The 26,190-nt window shown below is 39.3% G+C and overlaps 1 protein-coding gene across 4 annotated transcripts in view; it reads left to right on the forward strand.

Moving 5' to 3' along the window:
- EML4 (EMAP like 4) overlaps positions 1-25,641 on the forward strand; it is a 263,780-nt gene extending 238,139 nt beyond the window's left edge. For all 4 annotated transcript variants that reach the window (XM_030557641.1, XM_030557640.1, XM_030557639.1 and 1 more), the window contains 5 exons: positions 763-860; positions 14,873-14,960; positions 16,337-16,435; positions 22,102-22,232; positions 22,880-25,641. In XM_030557641.1, the coding sequence (XP_030413501.1) occupies positions 763-860; positions 14,873-14,960; positions 16,337-16,435; positions 22,102-22,232; positions 22,880-23,344 (881 nt within the window). In that variant the 3' untranslated portion in view covers positions 23,345-25,641. The remainder of the gene's footprint in view (positions 1-762; positions 861-14,872; positions 14,961-16,336; positions 16,436-22,101; positions 22,233-22,879) is intronic.
- Positions 25,642-26,190: the final 549 nt, after the last annotated feature.

Genomic DNA, 26,190 nt, shown 5'->3' on the forward strand with positions numbered 1-26,190 from the left:
ACCCACAGTCATCTTAGGAGGGTCAGACAAACAGGCAGTAGTTGAATCCTCTCTTCTGACTGAATGGAAGAGAAGTCTGGCAAGCCTGTATCATGTTTGCTGTTGCATAACGTGCCTGGTACATTGGGCAAAACTTACCTCTACTGCTGCTCTATTTACCAACAACAGCATTTCATTTCAGAGCACTCACATTCATTGGTGCTGCAGAGGACTTTGATCATGTTCCTGAACAGTGAAATGGTTAATAGTACCATAGACCTTTATTGTTGTTAGAAAACAGCTTCAAATGTTTAAAAACTATGCTAAGGTGACTTTGTTGAAGATGTTGTGAAGTTACCCTCTGATTAGCATTGATTCATGTGTAATAACTTTACAATTTAAAAAAAAAATAAACTGCTCTTTGGAGTAATCTCCAGTGACTCTCAAAACTCAGAACTTTAGGGGCTGCTCATTGTCAGCTGTTATCAGAAGTTCAGTGCAAACCTGAGGATTCGTTAGCTAGCCTAGTTTCCTGTCCAATGGTAGCCCTGTTTATCCAAGACATAGTGGGAAGCAAACTTCCTTACCCTATAATCACAACTGCCATGAAAATAGGGAAAAAACAGGAAACCAATTGGAAAGCAGTATAGTTAGTTACATGCTTTGGGTACTAGTTCATTCACAATTGTATGATTGATAATAATGCATTGGTATTAAATATGAAATCATTCCAGTTCAGAAAACAGTACGTTAACATTATTATCTTTTAAACTTCAATTGTAGATGGCACGTTACTTGCAGTAGGATCCCATGACAACTTTATTTACCTCTACATAGTGACAGAAAATGGAAGGAAGTATAGCAGATATGGAAAGTGCACTGTAAGTTCTTACCCAGCTGTGTTTAATGATAAACTGTACCTTTTGGTAGCAATGTTTAACTTTTTTAGTGTTGGATCCATCTCTATAGATTAACAATAGTGACAATATCCTTTTTATTTTTGGCAGTCAGTATCTTTCACTGGTTTTAAATGTAAATATGATTTATAGCAAGAAATTATTGACAAAACAAAGTGAAGCCCATTGCCTATAGTGTCAGTTGCTTTTTAGACATGCCTCATTATTTTTTCTTTCAACTCAGAAGCTACCCATCTGATGAAAAAGCTATCTTGTGTTTATACAAAGAATGTCCTTCTTGGAGGTGTTGGAAGTTCAATATTTGTTTCTTTTCTACTGATATAGTTTCCCTGCCCTATTATAAATCTCCTTGGCATGTCTTTGAGCAACATTATTAGATAATGTAGTTAATGAGTTGCATTATTTCATAAAAATGCTATCAGTCTGATGATAAAGACCAGCTTTCATGCGTACAATAAGAGTGCACTGATAATATGTAACTGTACATAAAACAGTATCTGTCTAGGATCAGGAGAATCAATTTGGAGATCTATAACTATTTAACATTTTAAAATAGGGAACTGTTACTATTTAGGGATGAAATTCTAACCTGGTGTAAACAAGTGTAATTCCAGTGAACTTCATGGTATTTTATCTCCCTGAATCTAGTCTGAATTTGTCCCTCAGTGCTGAATAGTCATCCACCATTTACAGACCGACAGAGTACAAAAGCAAAATATTATGAGTAAAAGAGTGATCCTTAAATTTGGTATATCCTAGTTCTTCTTCGAGTAGATGCAGCCGTGTATTCTGCTTCCTTCCTGCTTAGGCGTGTCCACACCTAGTGCACCCAGAAACAGAGTACTTGCCTAACAGTACCCGTAGAGTCAGCGCTCGTGCCCTGTGGCCCTAGACCCTCCCCTGGCCATATATGGGTGGTGCCACCCCAATTCCCTCAGTTCCTTTTCACCTCCCATGGCTAGAATAGATGATCTGTGTGGTGTTTCTCACCTCATGCTTTGAGCCTCAGTTCCTGAATGAATTGTCTTCTATATAGTAGCTAGTAATACCTTAGGTTAATTTTAGAGTTAGTTTAGTATTAATTAGAGCAGTTGGCTGCCCTGTGTGATGCCCTCACCAGAGTTCAAGCATTATCTGTCATGTGTGGAGGGGCCATCCCAACAGTGATCACCACATGAGGTGCATGTTGTGCCTCGGTGAGGGACATACTAAAGAGCAGTGTTCCATCTGCGGGTTATTCGCTAAGAGGAGTCAGGTGGCAAGAGACTGGTGGCTGAAGCAGCACCTAGTGGAGCAGGCCGTGAGGCCCACTTCAGCCCCAAGGCCCTTGTCTGATCAGCAGTTGCCTTCAGCTCTGGCCAATGATGCCACTCCATGCTCGGGCTCTGCCATTTCCCTCAAGAGGAAGAGGTTCCACACAGTGAATCAGGACCATTCCAGGACTTGGGGAGACTTATCCTCATCTTCTAAGAGGATTGCTGCCTGGCACCGTGCTCCCTCTGGCATGCAGGATGGAGCAGGTCCTTCCTACTGTTCCCCGATACCATTCTGAGATCAGCCAGAGCCCATACGGTCGGCTCCAGTTCCATCCATGGGGTGTTCACTGAGTCCAGGACTGATGAAATCACCACTAGTGCCAACTGTCTTTGCACCAGTGGCATACCGGGCAGCATCAGAGCTATTTTGCCTCTCAGACCCAGACTCTTCACTGGTTCAAGAGTTTGCTGCTGCCATGGCTTCTACCACCTCATCCTCCGTTGTACCTTTGGTACCTTGTGGCCATGTGACAGAGCTGCTGGGCTTCTTGATATGGGTGTTAGCTTGGGGACTTCATCCAAAGCTGTCTTGTTTCCAGGACATCCTGGAGTATTTGTTACACCTTCAGTCTCCTAGTCTTGTTCTTAGTTCACTGGGAGTCCACCTGATGTTGATTTTGGCATTTTGTCTGCTCATCTATGGGAAGTTGGTGGCAGTAAGATTCTTGAAAGGGGTCACTTGTCTCCACCGGCTGGTAAAAAAGCCTTTGTGGGACCATAACACTGTCTTTGCCACAAAACAGAAAGGTATTGCTATAACATCTGCAATGGTGGAACCCCATTACACGCAATTTGCTAAAGACAAAGTACCGCTGTGGCCACACCCCAAGTTTTTATCTTAAGTGGTTTCCCAGTAACACCTGAACCAAACTGTGTATTTACCAGTGTTCTTCGCTAAGCTGCATTCAGCACCAGAGATCAATATCTTCACACACTGGATGTCAGGCAATGTTTAGCTTCCTGTCTAGCTAGGACTAAATCATTCCATTACTCATTTCGTTTGTTTGTCTCATATGCAGATTGAATGAAGGATCAAGCAGTCTCTTCTAAGTCTATGTCCAGGTGGATAACTTCCTGTATCATGGCAGCATATAAATTAGCCCGGCTATATCCCCCTCAAAGGATGTGAGCTCATCCCAAAAGAGCCCAGGCAATGCTGATGGCATTCCTAGGTGGCATTTCTGTATTAGACATTTGCAGGGCTGCCACATGGTCCTCTGTGCATACTTTTACATGCCACTCCTGCTGCATCCAGATCAGACGCAAACTTTGAGAAGGCAATGCTGAAGTCCTTGTTTAAATAAATCCCAAGACCCACCTCCTACGAATACTGCTCATGAGTCACCTAAGTAGAACACACAACCGGCCTGTAACTGTTGTCCTTTGAGATCTGATTCAGATGTGTATTCCACAACCCACCCACCCTCCAACATTTGATGCAAAGGAAAGTAGACAGTCAGGGTCATGCTGCCCTTATATGGCCATGGGGAGGGGCTAAAGTGGCAGGGTGTGAGCATCACCACTACAGATACTGCTAGGCAAAGTTCCAGCTCTGGTGCACTGGGGGTGCACACACCTTAGTAGTAACTATAAGTAGAATACACATCTGCATCACATCAAAACAACAGTTACAAATAGGTCACAGAGGTTTTTCTCTAAGTTTCTTGGACCTTTTAACATGGCTAGGACTGAAATTGCTCTTGATGAGCAGCAGCAATTTCAAAACATAACAAGTTTATTTTACTCAAGTCTGAATTTAAGGCCATGGTAATAGAATGCTGTCTTTTCTCTGTGTGTGTGTGTGTGTGTGTGTGTGTGTGTGTGTGTGTGTGTGTGTGTGTGTGTGTGTGTGTGTGTGTGTGTGTGTGTGTGTGTGTGTGTGTGTGTACAGTAATAGGGGCTTGATCCCTGATTGAGGCTTTTAGGTGATACCACAACAAAAATAATAAATAAAACCTTTTTAAATGCTTAAAGTTAAAATAACAAGGATATGGTCCGTATTTTAGACATATTTGAAACATTTTATGTATTTTAAGAAGTTGTATTTTTCGTTTTACAAATATAAGAAAGCTGCTCAAACTGCTACATCAATTTGAAATATTGGTTTCAGATTTGGGGGATGGGAGAAAATTATCCCTGGGATAAGACTATATGCCTAATTCATGTGCCAGGTAGGGTTTGTTATTGAAATATAATATTTGTAGTAGAAAAACTGAGCAAGTCTTAATGGGTATTATGCATGCCCTTCAGTAATATACACTGCATCTTTCCTGAGATGTGGTGTTATTAACTAGGGATATTCAGCTAAAATCGGATATGTATTTCTAATCATCTGGACTATAGGAAGCACAAGAAGCCTAGGGACTTGTTACACAGTCAGCGAGTGGTATATCCCAGACTATAAAATAATGTCCTCCCAGTTCTCTGCTCTAATCAGCAGACAGCACTATATTAGCCACAAAGTTTCAGCTGTTGAAGCAAATGTATATACAGTATCTGTTGGCCCCTTGTGAAGAAATTTTAAATTGGGGGTAGGAGAGAGAGATTGTCTGCTATTAATGTATTTTTCTTTGAAAAAAACTGAGACCCTTTAATGTTATAATCTCATTCAATTTCACTTTCTTTTGAATAAGTACAGGATTCTAACACACAAAGTTTAATGCTTTGTTACGGAAGATAGAAGTCAGTCAATGATGATGATGTATGGTCAATGTTGTATACAATTCAGCATCCATTATGGCTCAGTGTTTTCTTCCGAATTGCTCAATGACATGGGTGTGTGGGTGTGTGCACATACATGTACAGAAAGAGAGAAGATCTCGTAACAAAATCTTTTCTAGTTCACCTTTTGACTGAGGCAATATTATCCAGTCATTTATCCACTAGATATTCAGGTCTGCTTGGGAAAGAGAGAAGTCTTGCTTCTAGATAGTTGTTGCTCTCTCCCTCTTCATGTCACCACTGTCTGAGGGCAGCCATTTGTAGTTTTCCACGTTAGGAACCTTGGATTTCTTTCAGCTATGCTATTTCCATGGGAAGTCATGTTTTGCATATTATTTGACTGTTTCAGCTGTATAACTTCTGCAGCCTGCACCCTTATTTATTCCACAGTCATTTTGCAACAGCAGCACATGATCTTGTAATTTCAAAAGCTCAGTTCCCTCTTAGCAGGGCTTCTATGCCTCTTTCGGCTTGTGCAGAATGCAGCATCACATTGGCTCACTGGACTGAGCAACCAGCCTATGATCATATTACATGCATCCTGTATTCCTCTATGCTGGCTGCCTGCAAAGTGGTGGATTGATATTAAGCTGGTATTTAACATGGAGGTATCTGGTTATGTTCAAGACTTTGAGCCCCTTCCTGGCTAGTATATGTCCTCTGGCACCAATGTGTTGTTTTTTTTTGTTTTTTTGGCGGGGGAGGGTTTCAGGGGCGTAGAGAGGGAGTTCTACTCTTATACTATGTCCTGGCAGGTGATCCCCAGGTTAAATAAGTAATTTCTTCTGGCAATCAACCAGCATTCATTTCTTCCAGCTGGTAAGCATTGTTTAAATCCGCCCAGAAGTGTTTTTATGTTTGAACTAGGGCTGTCAATTAATCGCAGTTAACTCACGCGATTAACTCAGAAAGATTAATCGCACTTATAACAATAGAATACCAACTGAAATCTATTTAATATTATTAGATTTTTTTCTACATTTTCAATATTGATTTCAATTACAACACTGAATTTAAAGTGCACAGTTCTCACTTTATATTATTATTTTTATTACAAATATATGCACTGTAAAAATGATGAAGAAAAGAAATAATATTTTTCAATTCACCTCATACAAGTAATGTAGTGCAATCTCTTTATTGTGAAAATGTAACTTAGACATGCAGATTTTTTTTGTGGAGAGGGTTACATAACTGCACTCAAAAACAGTGTAAAACTTCAGAACCTACAAGTCCACTCAGTCCTACTTCTTATTCTGCCAATTGCTAAGACAAAGAAGTTTGTTTACACTGATGGGAGATACTGCTGCCTGCTTCTTATTTACAATGTCACCTGAAAGTGAGAACATGCATTCGCATGGCACTTTTGTAGCCCGCATTGTAAGGTGTTTACATGCCAGATACGCTAAACATTTTATTGCCCTTCATGCTTTGGCCACCATTCCAGAGAATATGCTTCCATGTTAATGATGCTTGTTAAAAAAATAATGCATAAATTAAATTTGTAACTGAACTCCTTGAGGGGGGAGAAGTGTATGTCTCCTATTCTGTTTTACCCGCATTTTGCATATATTTCATGTTATAGCAGTCTTGGAGGATGACCCAGCACATGTTTGTTTTAAGAACACTTTCACAGCAGATTTGACAAAACGCAAAGAAGGTACCGATGTGAGATTTCTAAAAATAGCTCCAGCACTTGACCCAAGGTTTAAGAATCTGAAGTGCTGTCCAAAATCTGAGAGGGACGAGGTGTGGAGCATGCTTTCAGAAGTCTTAAAAGAGCAACATTCTGATGTGGAAACTACAGAAGCCAAACCACCAAAAAAGAAAATCAGCCTTCTGCTGGTGGCATCTGACTTAGATGATGAAAATGAACATGCATCAGTCAGCACTGCTTTGGATCATTATCAAGCAGAACCCTTCATCAGCATGGATGCATGTCCTCTGGAATGGTGGTTGAAGCATGAAGGGACATAGGAATCTTTAGCGCATCTGGCACGTAAATATCTTGCAACACCAGCTACAACAGTGCCATGCAAATGTCTGTTCTCACTTTCAAGTTATATTGTAAACAAGAAGCGGGCAGCATTATCTTCTGCAAATTGTAACCAGCCTTGTTTGCCTGAGTGATTGGCTGACCAAGAAATAGGACTGAGTGGACTCGTAGGTTCTAAAGTTTTACATTGTTTTGTTTTTGAATGCAGGGATTTTTTTGTACATAATTCTACATTTGTAAGTTCAACTTTCATGATAAAGTGATTGCACTACAGTACTTGTACGAGGTGAATTGAAAATACTTTTTTTTGTTTTTTACAATGCAAATATTTGTAATAAAAAATAAATATAAAGTGAGCACTGTAGATTTTGTATTCTGTGTTGTAGTTGAAATTAATATATTAGAAAATGTAGTAAACATCCAAAAATATTTAAAATAAATGGTATTCAATTATTGTTAAAAGCGCAATTAATCGTGATTAATTTTTTTAATCGCTTGACAGCCCTGATTTGAACCAGTGTCAGCCCAGGTGTAACACCCCCATGCTCCAGCACTTTGTATCTTTCCAGTTGTAAGAATATTTTCCATTATTCATGAGCAGTAGTATCCCTTTACTGGGAGAATATACTGGTTAGAAATACTGTTAGTCTTTAATAGGTAGAATTTCTGATTATCCAAAGATATTTCAATTCATGCAGCTGTCTGAAGAGCTGCAATGAGCCCGTCACAGGACTGGACAGCCCCATGAAATAGAAAGGAGGCACTAAATAATTGGTATGATAGCAACAAGCTAGCAGTTTTACAGTACTTTTTGTAAAACTTCCATTTTTTCCATAGCTGAGAGGCTAAAAGTTGCTAGTTGCTGAGCAAACAGATAGAGAAGTACATGTAAGCTGATAAGTAACAGTCAGCATGGATTTGTCAAGAACAAATCGTGTCAAACCAACCTAATAGCTTTCTTTGACAGGGTAACAAGCCTTGTTTATGGGAGGAAGAGGTAGATGTGGTTTATCTAGACTTTAGTATGACATGACCTCATAAACTAGGGAAATATAACTTAGATGGAGTTACTATAAGGTGGGTGCATAACTGGTTGGAAAACTGTTCCCAGAGAGTAGCTATGAGTGATTCACAGTCAAGCTGGAAGGGCATATCAAGTGGGGTCCCCCAGGGATCCGTTCTGTGTCCAAGTTTGTTCAATAGCTTCATCAATGATTTAGATAATGGCATAGTACACTTATAGTTTGCAGATGATAACACTCTGGGTGGGTTACAAGTGCTTTGGAGGATAGATAAAATTCAAAATGGTCTGGACAAACTGGAGAAATGGTCTGAAGTAAATAGGATGAAATTCAAAAAGGACAAATGCAGGAAGGAACAATCAGTTGCACACATACAAGATGGGAAATGACTGCCTAGGAAGGAGTACTGCAGAAAAGGATCTGGGGTCATAGTAGATCACAAGCTAAATATGAGTCAATAGTGTAACACTGTTGCAAAAAAAGCAAACATGATTCTGGGATGTATTAGCAGGAGTGTTATAAGCAAGACAAAGGGTATGGCTACACTTGCAGCTGTACAGCGCTGGGAGTTACAGCTGTCTTCATACAGCTGTGTAGGGAAAGCGCTGCAGTGTGGCCATTTGCAGCATTTACAGCACTGTTGGGAGTGGCTGAACAGACATTCTGGGATACTTCCGAATACCTCTGGGGGCCAATTACAGCACTTTTGGTGGCCACACTGGCGGAGCAGCGCTGCATCACCAGTGCTGCAATCGTTATACCCCAGGCAGAGCAGGAGTACAGCCAGCGCTGCAGCCAGGGAGATGCAACGCTGTATGTGCCTTGCAAGTGTGGACGGTGAGTAAGTTGCAGTGCTGTAAACCCACCACCAGCGCTGCAACTCTCCAGTGTAGCCAAGCCCAAAGAAGTCATTCTTCTGCTCCACTCCACACTGATTAGGTCTCAACTGGAATACTGTGTCCAGTTCTGGTGCCTCATTTCAGGAAAGATGTGGACAAATTAGAGAAATTCCAGAGAGCAAGAACCAAAATGATTAAAGGTCTATAAAACATGACCTATGAAAGAAGATTGAAAAAATTGAGTTTGTTTAGTCTGGAGGAGAAGACTGAGGGGGACATAACAATTTTCAAGTACACAAAAGTTTGTTAGAAGGAAGAGGGAGAAAAATTGTTCTCCTTAACCTCTGAGGATAGGACAAGAAGCAATGGGCTTTAAATTGCAGGATGGGCAGTTTAGTTTGTACATTAGGAAAAACTTCCTAACAGTTAGGGTAGTGAAGCACTGGAATAAATTTCCTAGGGAGGTTGTGGAATCTCCATCACTGGAAATTTTTAAGAACAGGTTAGACAAACACCTGTCAGGAATGGTCTAGACCAGGGGTTCTCAAATTTTGTACTGGTGACTCCTTTCACACAGCAGGCCTCTGAGTGTGACTCTCCCTCCCTTATAAATTAAATACACTTTTTTATATATTTAACACCATTATAAATGCTGGAGGCAAAGAGGGGTTTGAGGTGGAGGCTGACAGTTCATGACCCCGCATGTAATAACCTCACGACCCGCTGAGGGGTCTAGATAATATTTAGTCCTGCCGTGGGTGCAGGGGACTGGAGTAGATGACCTCTTGAGGTCCCTTTCAGTCCTATGTAGAACCAAATAATCTCTGAATCACCTGACAGCATCCTAATTAAGCAATATTTCTATCCATGCTATACATTGCAGCTAATACAATTCGGATCTCTGTCCATTAAAATTGGCTAGTTGATTGCTACAGAAAATCATGGGGCTGGATTATATACTCCTTATTTCTGAGAAGTCTCATTTTACTCAGTCTTAAGCCATGTGAAGAGCACCTAGATATTATGGGGATAGGCGATTCATAACAGTCTGTAGTAATAATGTGAATGATTTTCATTAATTGATGTCAAGTAGATTTCCAAATAAAATGAGGTACAGTGGGTGTACTTAAAATGTTCCTTACAGATATAGAAATATAGAAAAGTTTTCATGATAATCATGATACTTAAAATGGGGAATATCTCCAGAGCTGAAAGGAATTTTTTAAGTGTGCTTAGTGTATGCAATAGCATGATTTAATTATTATTCATCATTATCTTTTACCTATTCATTCAGGGCCACAAACATCTTGATTTTTAATGTTGCTTCAAAGAAGGGTAAGTTGCAGTCTGAGCCATGGACATTGTGATCCGTGGATTATGAATCTACCACCTGACTCCATTGAAGCAGATAAACATTAGCAGTGTCCAGCCAGATATTTTCAATAGCCAGCTATAAGTGCACAGTGTGTGAAAGGAAGTGTGCCTCTCTGTGGTAGCTGCTGAAGGAAGATTTTTATTGGAATATAAAATTGTGCTGTTTAAAATATTATGACAGCGTTTTATGTTTAGATTCATCCTGTCACGGTTGCTTGCTTGAAGGGATTTTCCAGCACAGAGCCCATAGCCAATAGTTTTGTTCACCCTCCCACCACCCCAAGGAATTTTAACAGCTGCCAAAGGTCTGGCAGGATTTAGTAAACGGCTGTCCAATTTTTTTTTCCATGTTGGAGTTAGTTTGCAACTTTTAAGGATTTGAAAAAAGAGAGGAAAAAATCCTGTCTCATTTTGTGTTTAATTGTTTTTCTGTGATTTGTAGGTCTCATAAAATATAATGCATCCTTCTCTCAGCTATGGTATAGGTCTGTCAATCAACAATAAATTAATAACCTCAAAGACCATGACTAATCCTAAAGTACATAATATCATCAGGACTAGTCATTTTCCTAACTGTAGCAAGTCCTCTAGGAGACACTGGCAGGTTGGAGAGGAGAATGATAAATGTATCTTTATATACATGCTGTATAATTTTTCAAGAAACTCAGCAGCCATCACAGATATTTATATAAGAACTTTGCATTGTGTGGCTGCTAAGAGGAGGGCTCACTGGGAGGTACTATGAGTCACATAGGAACACACATCTGCAGAGCGAGATGGGGCAGAGAGCGACTGTCCTCGTGCCATGCACTAGACAAGAGGATGAATGGTGGTGAGGAGGCCATCTTCTGGTGACTATGAGGGACATTCATTAAGGAAAGGAGAGAGTAGAAAAGGTGGAAGACTGTGTAGTGGGGGTGGGGGAACAGGAGCCAAGTTTACTCATCTTTGGTCTGTTAGGATAATTTAACTTTGTCCTTACCTTTTGAGATGTTAGGAAGCCTTTCATAAAATTACAAACTCCATTATATGGACTAAGGCCTGGCTATCTTTTGGATTTTTTTCACAAATGTTAAGTAGATAAACCCCCTAGAGATACATTTGCAGACAGGAATATATATGATATTAATAAATCCATCACCACATTCTCTACTGAGAACCTGCTCCCATGAATTTTGACACTGGCTTAAGTAAGAACAGGATCAGGCCTAAGGGTCTTTAACACAAAGGTTACCATGAGTGTGGGTTCATCCGTTACACTGATGACCTTGTGTACGCAGGGAAGAGTGACTTTGTGTTTTGGCACTATTGAATATGCACATGCTGTAGGGCAAATAGCGGGGATTAATGACGGATATATAAGGTTATGCTCATAATGCTAGCTATTGATCCATCAACCTTGCATTGTGGCCATTTGCCAAAGTATCCTAAGTACTTACGAGAATCCAGGGCTGTAAACTAAATGCTGACACACATATGATTTAAATCAACTTTAACATCTGAAAAAGTAAGATAGTAGATTTGGATTTTGTCAGAAGACCGAAACAAAGTGCTCCATTACAAAGCACACACAGCAGTGCTGACTGATGTCACAGTTCATGTTTTACACAAGATTTGACCAGAGCATATAATTTGGCTAGAGTTACTTCGTTTTAATGCTATGTAAAGAAAGGCTCATTTGAATACAATATTTCATTTGTAATCTGGTTTGACTAAGCTTGTTAAGTAATTCTAATGAATACTTTGATATTAACTTGGTTAATTAATTCTGCCAGTATGATATGCAGATTTCTTAGGGCCAGATTGTGATTGGCTAGAACACAGAGATGAATAGGAAAAAGAAGCACACAAGGAGGCTCCTACCCCATTACTCATCACATGACACTCACAGTTCTTGTGTTCAGAAGATTGCAGGAGCTGTCCCCTTCATACTTCTGCCAGGGGTGCATATTGTCACAATGAAGTGGAGAAAAAGGTGGGGCAATGCCCTCTACCCCCACCCCTGCCAATGGACAGACAAACTAGGGAAATATGATGCAGACACTGGTAAGGTGTAGCAGCAAAGTTGGTCCCAGAATTCATCATGGAGTGATGCAGCTTCCCAGGGCTGTGTCCATTGGTGTGGTTAAAACCTTAAAATTAGCCATACAGCCATTGTTCAAATAGTGCTGTGGCCTGATTCCACAACCTTTCCTCACGTGATTAGTCATTCTTTGTGCAAATAGTCCCATTACGGTCAGTGAGAGGCAAGGTTACTTGTGTGACTAAGCGTCACACAAGGATTAGGCCCTCTTGTGCAGTGTATTTGTAGCTGATTGGTGGCAAGAGCAATCATTACTAGAAAAAGAACAATATTCACAGCAAATTAATCTGATAGCTCATCTCCCTGTGTCTATTGTACCATGAATTTGTCCTGCAAGAGTTTTGCCCAGCTCAAATTGAAAACTCTTGGTTAAATTATATTTGCTAGTTCAAAGTGTTTTCTTAAGGCTATAGTATACATTCATCTTTCTGTAGTTTTCCAAATAAACTTGCTGTAGATTTACAATCTAATAAAAATCATACTTGTTCAAAACGAAATACAGCAAAACCAGTGTTAACTGGGAGCCCAAGGAACCAGCAATGTCAGTGGCCTAGCAGAAGTAGACGTTTACTAAAGGTCAAACAGAAGTGTGCTTGAATCCTTACAGATGCTTTAAATTGGTCCCTTAAGAAACAGAATTGCCTGTTAAAGGTTGTATTTAAGTGGAGGTTTCAGTGTAATGTAGCCATGCACAAGAAAAACCTTATTTTTCAGAAATCAGTTATAAAGTTATAGTTTCATTCTACAGTTGGATTTCTTATTATAACTTGATCAGTGTAATAATATAGATGATATGGAGGGATTTAAAATCTGCAGTGCAGTAATCTGATATTAAAGCTGTGCAGGTGTGCTTTTTAAAAAGGTGTTAATTGAGTAGGATAGATAGAAACATAAAGCAGGGATCAGGTGCAGGTTTCCTGGTAAAAACAGAGCATACAAATCCTGAGCTCTGTAATCTGCAGCCTTTCAAGATATTACCTCACCCACCTTGTTTTTTTCTGCAGTCATTTAAGAATTGGTCTCTATTACATATCTGTCATGTTTCTGAGTTTCAATGTGGATTTATAACTTTCCAACAGACTGTTCAGAGTTGTGAACTGTTTCCACATAAAAAACTTTTTTTTTTTCATTGCAACTTCTGGATTGATTTTCTACCACCTGAACAAATGTAGTATTCCCTTTCCTTCCCTCTGTGCTAGCCTGGGGCTGCCTACAATGAGCTTATTAAGGGGAAGTTTGAGCCCTTTAAAATAGTTTACACTGCTGTTCTGTAAAAATAAGAACTGGTAGCAGAATGTAAGATTATTGGCAAAACTGTATAAAAAGTTAACTTGCTGCAGTATGGACAGTGTAAAAATAAGTGAGCTTCCCCTGAGTCTAGGCTGGCTTCTTTGTGGTTTTGAATCTGACTAACTGATAAAAGCAATGTTTATAAGACTTTAAGCTCATTTATTTGTAATCATTTAATCATCCTTAAAGGAGAAAATTAGGAGACAGCTATTGGAATTTTTTGTTGTTCCTCAGAGTGTCAGTGTTCTGTATTGCTAAGGTTTGTGGGCCACATTTCCAAGAGAGCCCAGCACCAGTAGCTCCCAGTAGGCTGAATTTTCACAAGAGCTCATCTCCTGGCAGCTGCAGTTGAAATCAATGGGTGCTGTACATTTCTGAAAATCCAGCCGCTTACTCAGGTGCCTAAACAGGATCTGAGCTTGTCTAAAAACCCAGTCGCAACCATGAGTGCTGAGCACTTCTGAAAGTCTGCCATTTTCCCCTACCTTTAGTAATTCAAACTCATGCATTTAGTCTCAGTGCCCTGTCAAAAGACAGGTTTTGAGTAGCAGCCATGTTAATCTGTATCCACAAAAAGAACAGGAGTACTTGTGGCACCTTAGAGAACATACAGAGAACATGAAAAGGTGGAAGTATGCATACCAGAACTTAACACACCTTCTATGGGTCATCGTAATTATCACTTCAAAAGTTTTTTTTCTCCTGCTGATGATAGCTCATCTCAATTGACTAGACTCTTCCTGTTGGTATGCATACTTCCACCTTTTCATGTTCTCTATATGTATAAATATCTCCTGTCTGTGTGTTCCATTCTATGCATCCGAAGAAGTGGGCTGTAGCTCACGAAAGCTCATGCTGAAATAAATTTGTTAGTCTCTAAGGTGCCACAAGTACTCCTGTTCTTTTATCAAAAGACAATTCAACATGATTTGTTTTTCCTAATTGACTGGTTCAAAGTAGAGCTCTGCTCTGTTGTTTCATGAACTCATCCATACTTGAACAGCTTGTCTGCTTGGATTAAATTTGTACCATGAAGGGGCAATATTATTATCAAGGAAGAATCCACCTTACTCTGAAACGCTAATAGGTTACGGGAAAGGCACTTTGCCAGATTCATGTTTGTTTAGTCATTGGCAAATGTCTCTCTGTGTAATAGGAATCTTTACAGGAATGCAAATGTTTGCAGTAGATCATGGAAAAAGAACAACTCATTACTACTTCTGATTTTAATTATGCTATGCCTTGTTAGGTTTTCAGCCATCACTGGAAAAGTTTAAGTTTTAATGATGACGGAAGTTAAAAGTTTCATGTTGGCATTATTGTGTTATTCTTTAGGGACATTCCAGCTATATTACACACCTTGACTGGTCCCCGGACAACAAGTATATAATGTCAAACTCAGGAGACTATGAAATACTATACTGTAAGTATGAAATTAAATTATATGTACGGGACAGAAATTTGCCTTAGCAATCATAATACATGGAAGAATGTATGTGGTCAGGGCTGTCTGTGCAAAATGCTTTCTGACAAAGGAACTAATTTGAACTTTTGTAACCTGATATCCTGATATTATTCAGAGCTGTGTATTACCTAATGGCAATTCCAAATATAGTTTACTTCTCTACAAGGTCATAAATCAGGATAACAACTTAGAATGTACAGAACAAGTGGCACTAGGTTGTGATGTTGCTCCAAAAGGTTTTGCACTTTGAAAATAGTTTGTATAGGTTGTCTATTTAGTATCAACAGTGTGATCTATTGAAGTGCGTAAGATTTGAAAGAGAAAAGCTTGAACCAATAACAGTATTTATATAGCTGTATAATAATAGCATTTGCATACCTTCTGCCTTTTTTAAATGCATGTGTTTATTTAACTATTAGATGTGTCTAGCAACTATGCAGAACCACACCTAAAGCAAGGTGAGCTGGTCAGAGCACAGACATTTTAATCTATTTTAAAAAATAGATTTTTTCCCCCCATTCTCTTTGGAGGAAGTCATCAGTTTGGAATTGATGGGCTGTGACTCCTTTTTCTTTACAGGCATGAATAACCACTATTCGCAAATGAAAAATGTCTAGCACCTTCTCAGGTCTGTTCCACCCACTGCAACTCAGCTGTCAGCTGATAGTTCTGGATCTGGATCTGTCCAAAGTTTCTGTGACTGTAATTGTCTATGCAGTGAGGTGAAGGGCTGCAACCCGTCAATGCCAAACTGCTGAACAGAAAGACAGAATCATTCCCTTTCTGGTTAGAAGGTGAAAGGGGATTGAGACTCCAGTGGCAAATGGTTCCTCACTACCCAGAATCATGATTTTTTTTTTTAAAGTGAACTTCCTGAGTGAGTGAGTGACTACTACTCCTAACAAGTATGAGGTCTGGCAGCATGGAGACTGAGATGTTCATTGAAACATTTTATAAAGCACTTTAATGAGGGAACCAAGAAATGGGGGGTGGGAGTTAGGTCCCAATTCTGATCTTAGGCCAGTGTAAATTAGAAGTAATGGAAGGTGAAATAGAAGTAGTTGGAGATACACAGGTGTAAAATCAGTGTAAATGAGAGGAGAGTCAGGTTCTTGGGTCCAAAATAAAGCTCAGAAGTACTTGGAATTTGGTGAAGGATCTCTCCCACGATGGAGGAATCTAATACTGGCCTTGTCATTGTCTTTCCCGAATGATTCAAAAATGGTTAAAAAAATTGCTCTTAATTAGTTCCTCCAGCATTCTTAGTGTCTTCAAGGAACAAAATAGGTGGATCTAATTCATATGCCATTACTGTTAATTCACGTCTTTTAAAGGGGACATTCCAAGTGGCTGTAAACTTATCAGGAATCGTTCGGATTGTAAGGATATAGATTGGACGACGTACACTTGTGTGCTAGGGTTTCAAGTGTTTGGTAAGCACCATTTAACTTGCTTTTACCCTTTGTTTTGTTTAACCTTTATTATGCTAGATTTTGTCATTAGAAATACTCGATTAATGATCATGGTACAGTAATTGGAATGTCAGTACAGAATTGCTTCAGTTACCTCATGGTGGTAGTATTATTAGATACCCCCAACAATTCCCTTATGTCTGACACACTATCCCAGGAGACTGCCCGCAATGCTGGTCAAGTGATCAGTCTTAAGCAGGATGTAGCTCTCCAAAGGTAGATATTCTCCATAGATAATACATATTCATCTTCTATTTAATATTAAAGGTTGGGGGGGGGTTGTTCTACTCATTTTAGACTCTGGAGTTTGGGCCTTGAGCCATAAACTGTTCTGTTTTGAGAGATGGTACTGGGGATAGGAATGTGGAGGAGAGAAAGTACAGTAAAGATCTGAGGTGTATACTTTGTGCTGTGTAGTCCATGACTCAGGAGGGTGGCTACACCATTTGAGGACTACAGTCAAAGATAAGCAGTGTGCCCTATGTCTGCAAAGGAGGAGTGCTTTAAAAAAGGAAGCAGATTTTTTAAAACAAATCTACAAAAATTTAAAGAATGGACAGTGTTATGTATGATTTTTATACCAAAACTCAGGGCTGTGGCTGAATAGTTCAGGTTATTTTCTGCAAAATGGCATTCTGTCAGTCTTAAATAAGAGCCCTTCTGTGAAGTGTTGAGGGATATTGTTCAACTTACCAATGTTGTGAACCAAATTATGTGAGCAAGGTGCTAAATGTTTCACATTCACCACTAGTACAAGAGATCTGCCTCTGGTGTTCACACTTATATGAAACATAAAAAGTAGGTAGAAGCAAGTTAGTAAATTCTTGGGGATCAGAGATCAGAGCGTGCAAAGCTTTTCTTCTTGGCTAGTGGAAGTTCACTTTTCAATGCCAATTTATTTGCTGGAAGGAAGAAAATAGAGAGATGTTTTTCTGAATGCTTACTCTTCATGTAGCCTTTGATGATAACCACATACCCCCTCTGAGAGGATCTCCTTAATACGCAAGTGCTCTAGAAGGGCTACATTTAAGTTGCTGGCTACAGTGACACTCTTATATGTCAAATAAGCCGGGCACCTGATAGTTTGGTCTTTATAATCGAAGACCTACAGTCCTTTCTCTTTAGAGGTGGATAGTTGAGATATGCTGGAACATGCCTCTAGTGTAGGTGAACAGATACCTACGCTGCTGCTTGTTGGTATTTTGATTAGATTCTGGCTCCTTTTAGCCTGAAAAATTAATTTAATGTTCTACATGCACATGTTTATCCAATCTCTGTTGATGGCATTCAGAGCAGATGGCTACTTCCTCCTGAAGCTCTGGGTGTGTAAGGCTGGATTGATTAATGATATTTGTCTGCAGCATTGATTTCCTAACGTTCTTTGCTGTTATGGAGCAAATACTGAAAGAGTGGAAACTGTACCATGAAGGAATGGGTATTGTTAGTGCCTCACAGAAGATTCATCAGGTAGCAAGGAGGAAGTGCAGGGAGCCAAGCCTTCAGCATTTTCACAAGAGTTTAATATCCTGGTCAGTGAGCAATGAAATACTTTAACGGTGGCAGGAGGACTGAGCCAGGCCTGTACCCTCTGTTTTGTTATGATAGGATTTGAGGCACTCCTTATATATCTTTTTTTTACTTTACATTTTGAGTTAATGAAAGATGCCATCTTGCAAGCACTAAAACTACAGCAGCACTCATTTAGCAACATAGCAGATACAATATGGGTAGCAGCTATATCAGATTCCCTGCTCTTTCTCAGAAGTGCTCTTCAACCAGGATATAAAGGGACAATGTCTGGAGATGCAAGAGGAATTCTGTTTCCATGCTCAGTCAGTCATTAGCGATACTTTGATATGACATTGCATACAAGAAAGTCAGTTGTGGTTGTACCAGTAGCTGTATGATTTGAACACTTATTCACTCTGATTTGGATCTAGACTACCAGCTCATTCTACTTAGCAGCCATCAGATAGGAGCTAGTGATGACCTGGGCCAAATTCACCTCAGATGACATGCAGATGAACAGCTCTGTATTTCATTACCAGTACCCTATGCTACCCAGGCCCTTTCTTTCTCTTGTGTATTTTAAACTGTATTTCAGTTGCTGATAATTCTGGTCAGAGTTTCTGATTTATCTCCATTCCATCCAGATTATTATGCACTTCTACTATTATGTACTAAAGTTTTGTTAAACTTAACAGCTCTCAGATTCTTTAGAGTTCTAAGGGGTCTTGGGTTCACAATGGAAAGTGAAATCCGAGTGATACTTCTAAATGAAAAATCCACCAGTGACTCACTAATGTGTTTAAAAATAAAGTAAGCACAGCAAATACCATGTCATCAGTTATTCTGCCAAAAATCACTTGTCATCTTCAAGGTGTAGGTGCAAACTTAAAAGGTTCCAGGCCCATCATGTTTTAATTTTCTACTGTTGGGCATTCCTGGTCCTTACAAACATCCAGGACCATTGACTTAGTCTCAAATTAAAGCATTGTCATCCAGCATGAGACTTGAGTTCTATTCCTCATTCAGCCACTCACCTGCTGTGATGCTGAGCAACTCACTTCACCTCTGAGGGCATGTTTCCCATACCTTTCTTTGACTTTTCTCTGTTCAGATTGTAAGCTTTTTTAGACATGGTCTATCTCGTGTCTAATACAGTGCCCAGCACAAAAGATCAATATCTTATAGGGGGTGCTTATACTGTGATACAAAATAATAGTAATAATATAAACATGGCTATTTTAAAAAGTTTTAAACATTCTATACTTTTTTTTTTTTAACCCTGTCAGCCTTGTTGACGGGTTACTCTTGTCATACTTTCCTGAATCCTTGAAAGGAAAAATCCTACCGGTTTGTTAAAACAGATTATCTTTTTTTTGACTGCTAATATCAAATTGGCATATACAATAGAGCCCCCTCTCTCGTTATAAATTAAGAAGGGGGACATAGTCTAGCTCTCTGGTCAACATCTGTTCAGAATGGCATCTGTAATTTCAGGAAACAGATAAAATTGTAGAGTAGTTGCTTAATTTAGGCTCCTAAATATAAACATCAAAGAAATGTCTGCAGCAGAGTTTTGAATATACTCTAAAGTTCATTTATTAGCCCCACCTGCTGGTTATACTATATTAATAGATTAAGAAGGTATTTTAAGATCAAACGATTTAGTTCTAGCTGCTTGAAAATTCTTGAGATATTTATTTATGAAACAGACATCATTACTGTTGAGACATTCAAAATATTGCCTAACAATTTCCTTCACAATTCATGTTGTTCACTTTGGTAACTTATCTGCAGTAACATTCACTTGCGTCAAATATCCTCTAATACTGGCCAGGCTCCCTCCTCTTTCCTTAAAAAGTGTGACAAATTAGGCATACCTTTAGTTTTCCCATGGCTTCTAATCTTCTAGATTAAATTTCCTGACCCAGTGAAAAGCGTCACAAACAAGTTTCACATAAACTAGTGAAATAGTGGTATTGCTTTTTAAAACAATTTCAGATGTGAACAAGTTGTTTACTTTATATTTTCAACATTGCAATTTTTTTTAATGCTGTAAAACTTTCAGGCTGGCACTAAACCTACAGTTTACTCTGAGTTCCCTAATGTTTCTGTCCTGATGATACAAAGAAATGGCAGAAGTATTTTTAATGCCTAAATCAGTGGTTTCCAACCTTTTTACGCACAAGATCACTTTTTGAATTTAAGTGCAACCAAGGATCTACCCTGTCCCTTCCCCAGGGCCCCTCCCCTTCCCCAAGGCCCCACCCCACTCACTCCACCCCCCCCCCGTCACTCGCTCTCTCCGACCCTCACTTTCACGGGGCTGGGGCAGGGAGTTGGGGTTTAGGAGGAGGTGTGGGCTCTGGGCTGGGGCCGAGGGGTTCGGAGTGTGGGATCGGGCTCTGGGCTGAGCCTGGGGCAGGGGGTTGAGATGCAGGGGGAGGGAGTGAGGGTTGCAAGCTCTGGGAGGGAGTTTTAGGTACAGGAGGGGGCTGTGGCTCCAGGCTGGGGCAGAATGTTAGGGTGAAGGAGGAGGCATGGGGTGCTGGTTCCAGGAGGGAGCTCAGGGCTGGGGCAGAGGTTCAGGGTGCAGGAGGGGGTATGGGGTATTCTGTTTCCATGCTCAGTCAATCATTAGCGATACTGCTGACGTTGCATACAAGAAAGTCAGGAGGGGGCTTCAGGGCTGGGAGTTGGGGTGTGGGAGGGGTACAGGCTGCCCCCAGGTAGCACTTACCTTGGGTGGCTCCTGGTCAGTGACACAGTGGGGCTAAGTCAGGCTCCCTGCCTGCCCTCGTCCCACGCCACTCCCGGAAGTGGTCAGCACACCTATGCGACACAGGGGGAGGGGGGAGCACGTGACTCTGCTCACTGTTCCCTGCCTGCAAGCACCGCCCCGTGGCTCTCATTGGCTGCAGGTCCCTGTTCCTGGCCAATGGAAGCCGCAAGGACGGTGCTTGCAGGAAGGAGCAGCATGCAGAGACCCATGTCCTCACCCCCCAGGGCCACAGGGACATGCTGGCCGCTTCTGGAAGTGGCATGGGACCAAGGCAGGCAGGGAGCCTGCCTTAGGCCCACTGTGCCACCGGACTTTTAGTGGCCGGAGATCGCAGTTGACTGTAAGAGGCTCCAGGATCAACCAGTCGATTGCGATCTACCAGTTGTTGACCATTGGCCTAAGCCAATGCTAGTAGCTGGAGAAGATATGCCTTCCCTGGCTATTTTGATGATTGACATCGTTTGCAATCATGGTGCTTAAAAAATGCAACAAAACAAAAATTGCTCTTCATATTTATGCAACTCCTGCTCACCCAGCAAGTGATGGCTGAATTGTTAAAGTTAGCACCATGGAATAAAGTATCATACTTTATTTATTAGTTTACCCTTTTTCCAGTTTTGCTCTTAGATATGCAAGACAATTTTTGCTGTATGTTGAAGGTCAAGAGCTTTCTTTTTTTAAATTCAGTGTTCTTCCTTCGTTCCTTCATGCAATGTTATTTTTCTTCTGTCTAGTCATATCAGTTCTGTGCTTTGCGCTTAAGTGCAATTCACTATGTATTTGTTTTATTTAAGCACTATTTTCATGTATGGCACATGTCCAGGCTGAGTTTCTGTGAAAACTGTGATGATCAGTGGCTGTTTCTAATCATACTGCCATTAGAAAGAGGGTTCCACAACACAATAATTATTTTGCTCCAAAAATTATATAAAAACAAAAAATTCAATTAATATAGTGTGCTGCATTTAAGTTTCTTACATACTTCAAAAACTCATGTCACTTTTAGAACATGAATACGTGTACCAAACAGTGATCATTTAAGAATTATCTGTTTTGGCAACAAGTTGAATTTTAAGTTAAGCACTTGTGTATCTATATTTGCAAGATTAGGGTCTTGAATAGCAAATTTAGCAAGTCAGATAAATTTTCTTGGCGTGACAAAATATAAACTTGAGTTCAATATCCTATTCAGTTTCCTAATTTAATTTGATAAATGCATTGTTTGGCATTATTTTTAGCCTTATGTTAGGTTTCATGGATTATATTTTTGCTTCAGGATTTTTTTTAATTTTGTTTTTAAATTACTGTTACTAAATATATCTGTGTGACCATATCCTAGGAGTATGGCCTGAAGGATCAGATGGGACGGATATAAATGCTCTTGTCAGATCCCGTAATCGAAAGGTGATAGCAGTTGCTGATGATTTCTGTAAAGTCCATCTCTTTCAGTATCCCTGCTCCAAGCCAAAGGTAAGCTTGGACTACTCTGTGGGGTGTATTATAGGCAGGATCATAGCAAATTTTACAGTCGCCTGACACCTCCCCTTATAAGACCCTGCTTTCATTTGCAACTTTGGCAAACTTTAATCATTTGCGGTGAAGTTTTCCATGCCAGATGGTTCAGCTATTTGTAAGATGGATCCCCACAGAAGATCCATCCCTTGCATTGAATGAGACAGGGACTCTGTCAAAATAATAGTATGGAGAAAGAGAATAACTTTAATTGTAAAATAATTTTGTTTGCCACTTGGTGGCAAACTAAATGTGTTGCTGGATGTTTTAAAGTTGTCTATTTTTTTTTAAAGTCTGTATCTGGCCCTTTCCAAGTACAGACTTCATGAGGACAGATAGCCAACCCAAACATGGAGAAGTCTCCTACAATTTGGAATGTATACAATTCAGTAATAATACTCAAGAGAAAAGTATATCTTTGGGGGGGGCTCAGAATTGAATGTAGATTAGTGTAGGTGGTGTATATAAATTATTCTTTGGAATACTCCAACAGATATTTCAGTAGTGTTTTGATATTAACATATAACAGGAAAAGATTGTGACAGTTAATTTCTCTCTCTCTCTCTCTCTCTCTCTTTCCCCGCCCCCCCCATTTTTTTCAAAAGGCCCCCAGTCACAAATACAGTGCTCACAGCAGTCATGTAACAAATGTCAGCTTTACACATAACGATGGCCACTTGATTTCAACTGGAGGGAAAGATATGAGTATTATTCAGTGGAGACTTGTGGAGAAGATAACTTTGCCACAAAATGACATTGTAGTAGAAATTGGTACAACCAAAGCACTCATCTCTGCCAATGAAAGTGTGGTAGAGTCCCCTGCACCTCTTTCACAATCATTTGATGAAATGCCACAAAATGAAAGTCTAACCGACAGCTCTCTCATATGTTTGGAGAGCAATTTGGAGCAGACTTTGGAGGCCAATGACGAGCAAAGTGAGGAGCAAAGTGAAGGGAGCAGTCTGGATCCAGGTGAGCCAATCTACGAAGAACCATCCAATGAAACAAGTGAGGAGCAAAGTGAATCCACTGTTACTGAAGACCAGCAAGATAATTCACCAGTGTCTTAACACTTCAAACTCAGATGGTCTTGATTTTCCATTGGTGTGTGTGCTTTCATAAAAGGGGGAGGGGAAGTAGCTGAGATTTATGCCCACTCCAGCTGTTGGGTTTCAGTGAGATTTTTAGTCTGATTTTGTTTCAATATGTGAACTATCCCAAGGGCCCAGCTTGACAGTTTATGTCAAGAACTGGTCAAAGTTAGTAGTTGGACATGAACATAGGTTCATTTTTAATTCTGAAATTGCTGTCAGGAAGTGGCATGATGTAAATACTGGAAAAAAGGTTAGTTCTAAGGAAAAGCTGAAATAAATCACTTTAATCATGTGAAAGTGTTTTCTGGAAGTACTAACACCAAACAGAAGCACTGAATAAATACCAGCTGAATAATACTATGCTGTTTTTCCAGGTGCATAAAAAAAATCTGAAAAATTAATTTTGTGGAGCTGTTCTTTCTTTTTTAATGAAAAAAAGAGGAAAAGCAAGAGAATAATGCCATGTTCATGCAACTGCCTTCTTGATCTAACACATATGCAATTTTCTAACACTACTAATTCCTAATGGAGTGTGGACATGCTTGCAGTCTGTCTGCCCTAGGTGCTGCTTGTTCTAAGGCATATCATATCAAGGAACAATTTTTATTGATCCTTGTGTATAGACCTATTTAACCAAACATCGGTTTGTTTATGAATTATTGACAACCTAAAAGTTGATTAAAATATGTAAGAGGCAATTGTGTTTTCAAAGAATTGCTGGCCTTTATATTTTGAAACTTAAGAATCTTTATATTGACCTTGAGGTGAACAGAAGAGAATGCATGACAAGAAAACAAAAGTCTGATGGTTCTAGGGTTAAACATAGACTTCAAGCAGAAATCGTTCCCTTACTACTAGGAGAAATATAAATATAGTTAAATTGTTAAATTGGTGCTTGGGATTAGTATAGTAAGATGTTATCTTTTTTTTTTCCTATTATGGGGTGACTTTAAGAATCAATAAACTGCAAATGTTTTTTTACTGGCTCCTTTAGCAGTCATGATAATATCACAATAATTTAGATAATGTTGCGTATTTTGAGATTTCCTCTTTTTATGATTTTTTCTCTCGCCGAGTTGCTATTAGCTATGCAGCTCTTATGTGGCTATACCTGGCCAGTTACAGGATATCATGGCATTTGTTATGCATTTGGAAAGTAACTTTTTTTTTTTTTTTTTTTTACAAAACTTGTCAGACAGCTACATTTGTTTCTTAAGTACATAAGTTTCCTACATGAAAAAGAAAAAAATAGATTTACTGACAAATATGCATTTCCTATGTACTTGTTTATATTTTGATTACATAGAATTTTTTTAACTTGCTGCATCATGCTGATATTTTAGGTTTTAGTTAGAAAGTCTTGTTTAGAAACTTTGGATGAGTTCATAAGTCTTAAGTGTGCGAGCGTTTACGTGATTGTGCCATTCCAAAGTGCATCAGAACTGTCATTCCCTTTCTAGTATCTTCTCAGGAGTAATGCTACAGATCAGGTATTTAGTCATCATTTGGTAAGATCAGAAAACTCAAATGGACTCCCAAAGGATATTTAGAACATTTATATATATATATATATATATATAAAATATCCTCTTGTTTACAACAGTTCCAGAAAACCTCAAAATAGTTCTCTTCAAATGAAGGGAGATGTGGATTCCAAGCAACCCAACTGTTTAAACTGTGCTCTGTACATAGTATTTTATTGGAGAGCTCTAGTGTGTGTGACTTACAGTTTTGCCAAATAATAATGACAGAAGATAAAGATCAGCTCATCAAATTATATGATTTCAAATGAGGAATATTCTGTGAAGTGAGAAAATAATTCTAATAAAGGATAAAGGTTTATCAAAGCTAGTGAGGCACAGAGCTCTCTCTGTCATTTTTATGAACTCCACATAAGCGACACGTCATTTTGAAACATCCATCACTTAGGGGTTGCCATGTAAAGTGAGAGTTATAGTTGTGATATTCTTGTGTTGTCGTTCAAAAGAGTCAACTAATATGCAAAAAGCCTTACAGCTTTCAATTGCTGGCAACTACTGTTTAACCGATAATTAAATCTGTGATAATGGATGGAAATGGGTGGGATTATGTCACTGTAGATGTTTTAGACAAATAATTGTGAATGAAATATGATTCAGAGTGTTTCATGTGAAGATGTTTGAGCCATTTCTATCTATCATGCATTCCTGTCTCATGGCAGAAAATTTTGAAGATAAAAAAACAATAAAATAATCAAAATAATACGTAGTCTTTATGTCTTTCAATATAAGTGCTTATTGCTTTATATACATATTAAATGTCAGTTTTCATCAGATCCCTTAATGTGTTTATCAGATTATTTTTTATTTCTTTCTTTAATACCTTCTTGTCTCTGACTAATGCTTTTGCTGGTAACCCTCCTCCTGGCTAATAAAGGGTACCTATTCATCAGGAAAAACTGGAAATACTCATACTACTCCAAATTATATTAATGTGAGTGGACTTGCATGTCTGCTCATTGCTTTGGAAATGTACCCCTAAGTGGTTGCAGTTTAGACACATACAGTGTCTCCATTCCATTGATGGGCTAATAGGTTGACAAGACCACAGTATAGCAGTTGATTAAGGAGATCACAATACTAGGTAGAATATTGTTGTGCTTTACTGGATTCTACACAGACTTTATGCCTTGATATTATTTATTGAAACACTACCAGGAAATTTAGAATGTGTCCTACTGAAAGATACATGAAGGTTACAGTTGTATTTTGGATATAATATAATATGCAATCATGCTTTCACTTCACTAATGTCATCATCGTGGGTCAATATGGGGGAGCTGG

Source organism: Gopherus evgoodei, chromosome 3 (genome assembly GCF_007399415.2).
Source record: "Gopherus evgoodei ecotype Sinaloan lineage chromosome 3, rGopEvg1_v1.p, whole genome shotgun sequence".
NCBI classification, from domain to species: Eukaryota; Metazoa; Chordata; order Testudines; family Testudinidae; genus Gopherus; species Gopherus evgoodei.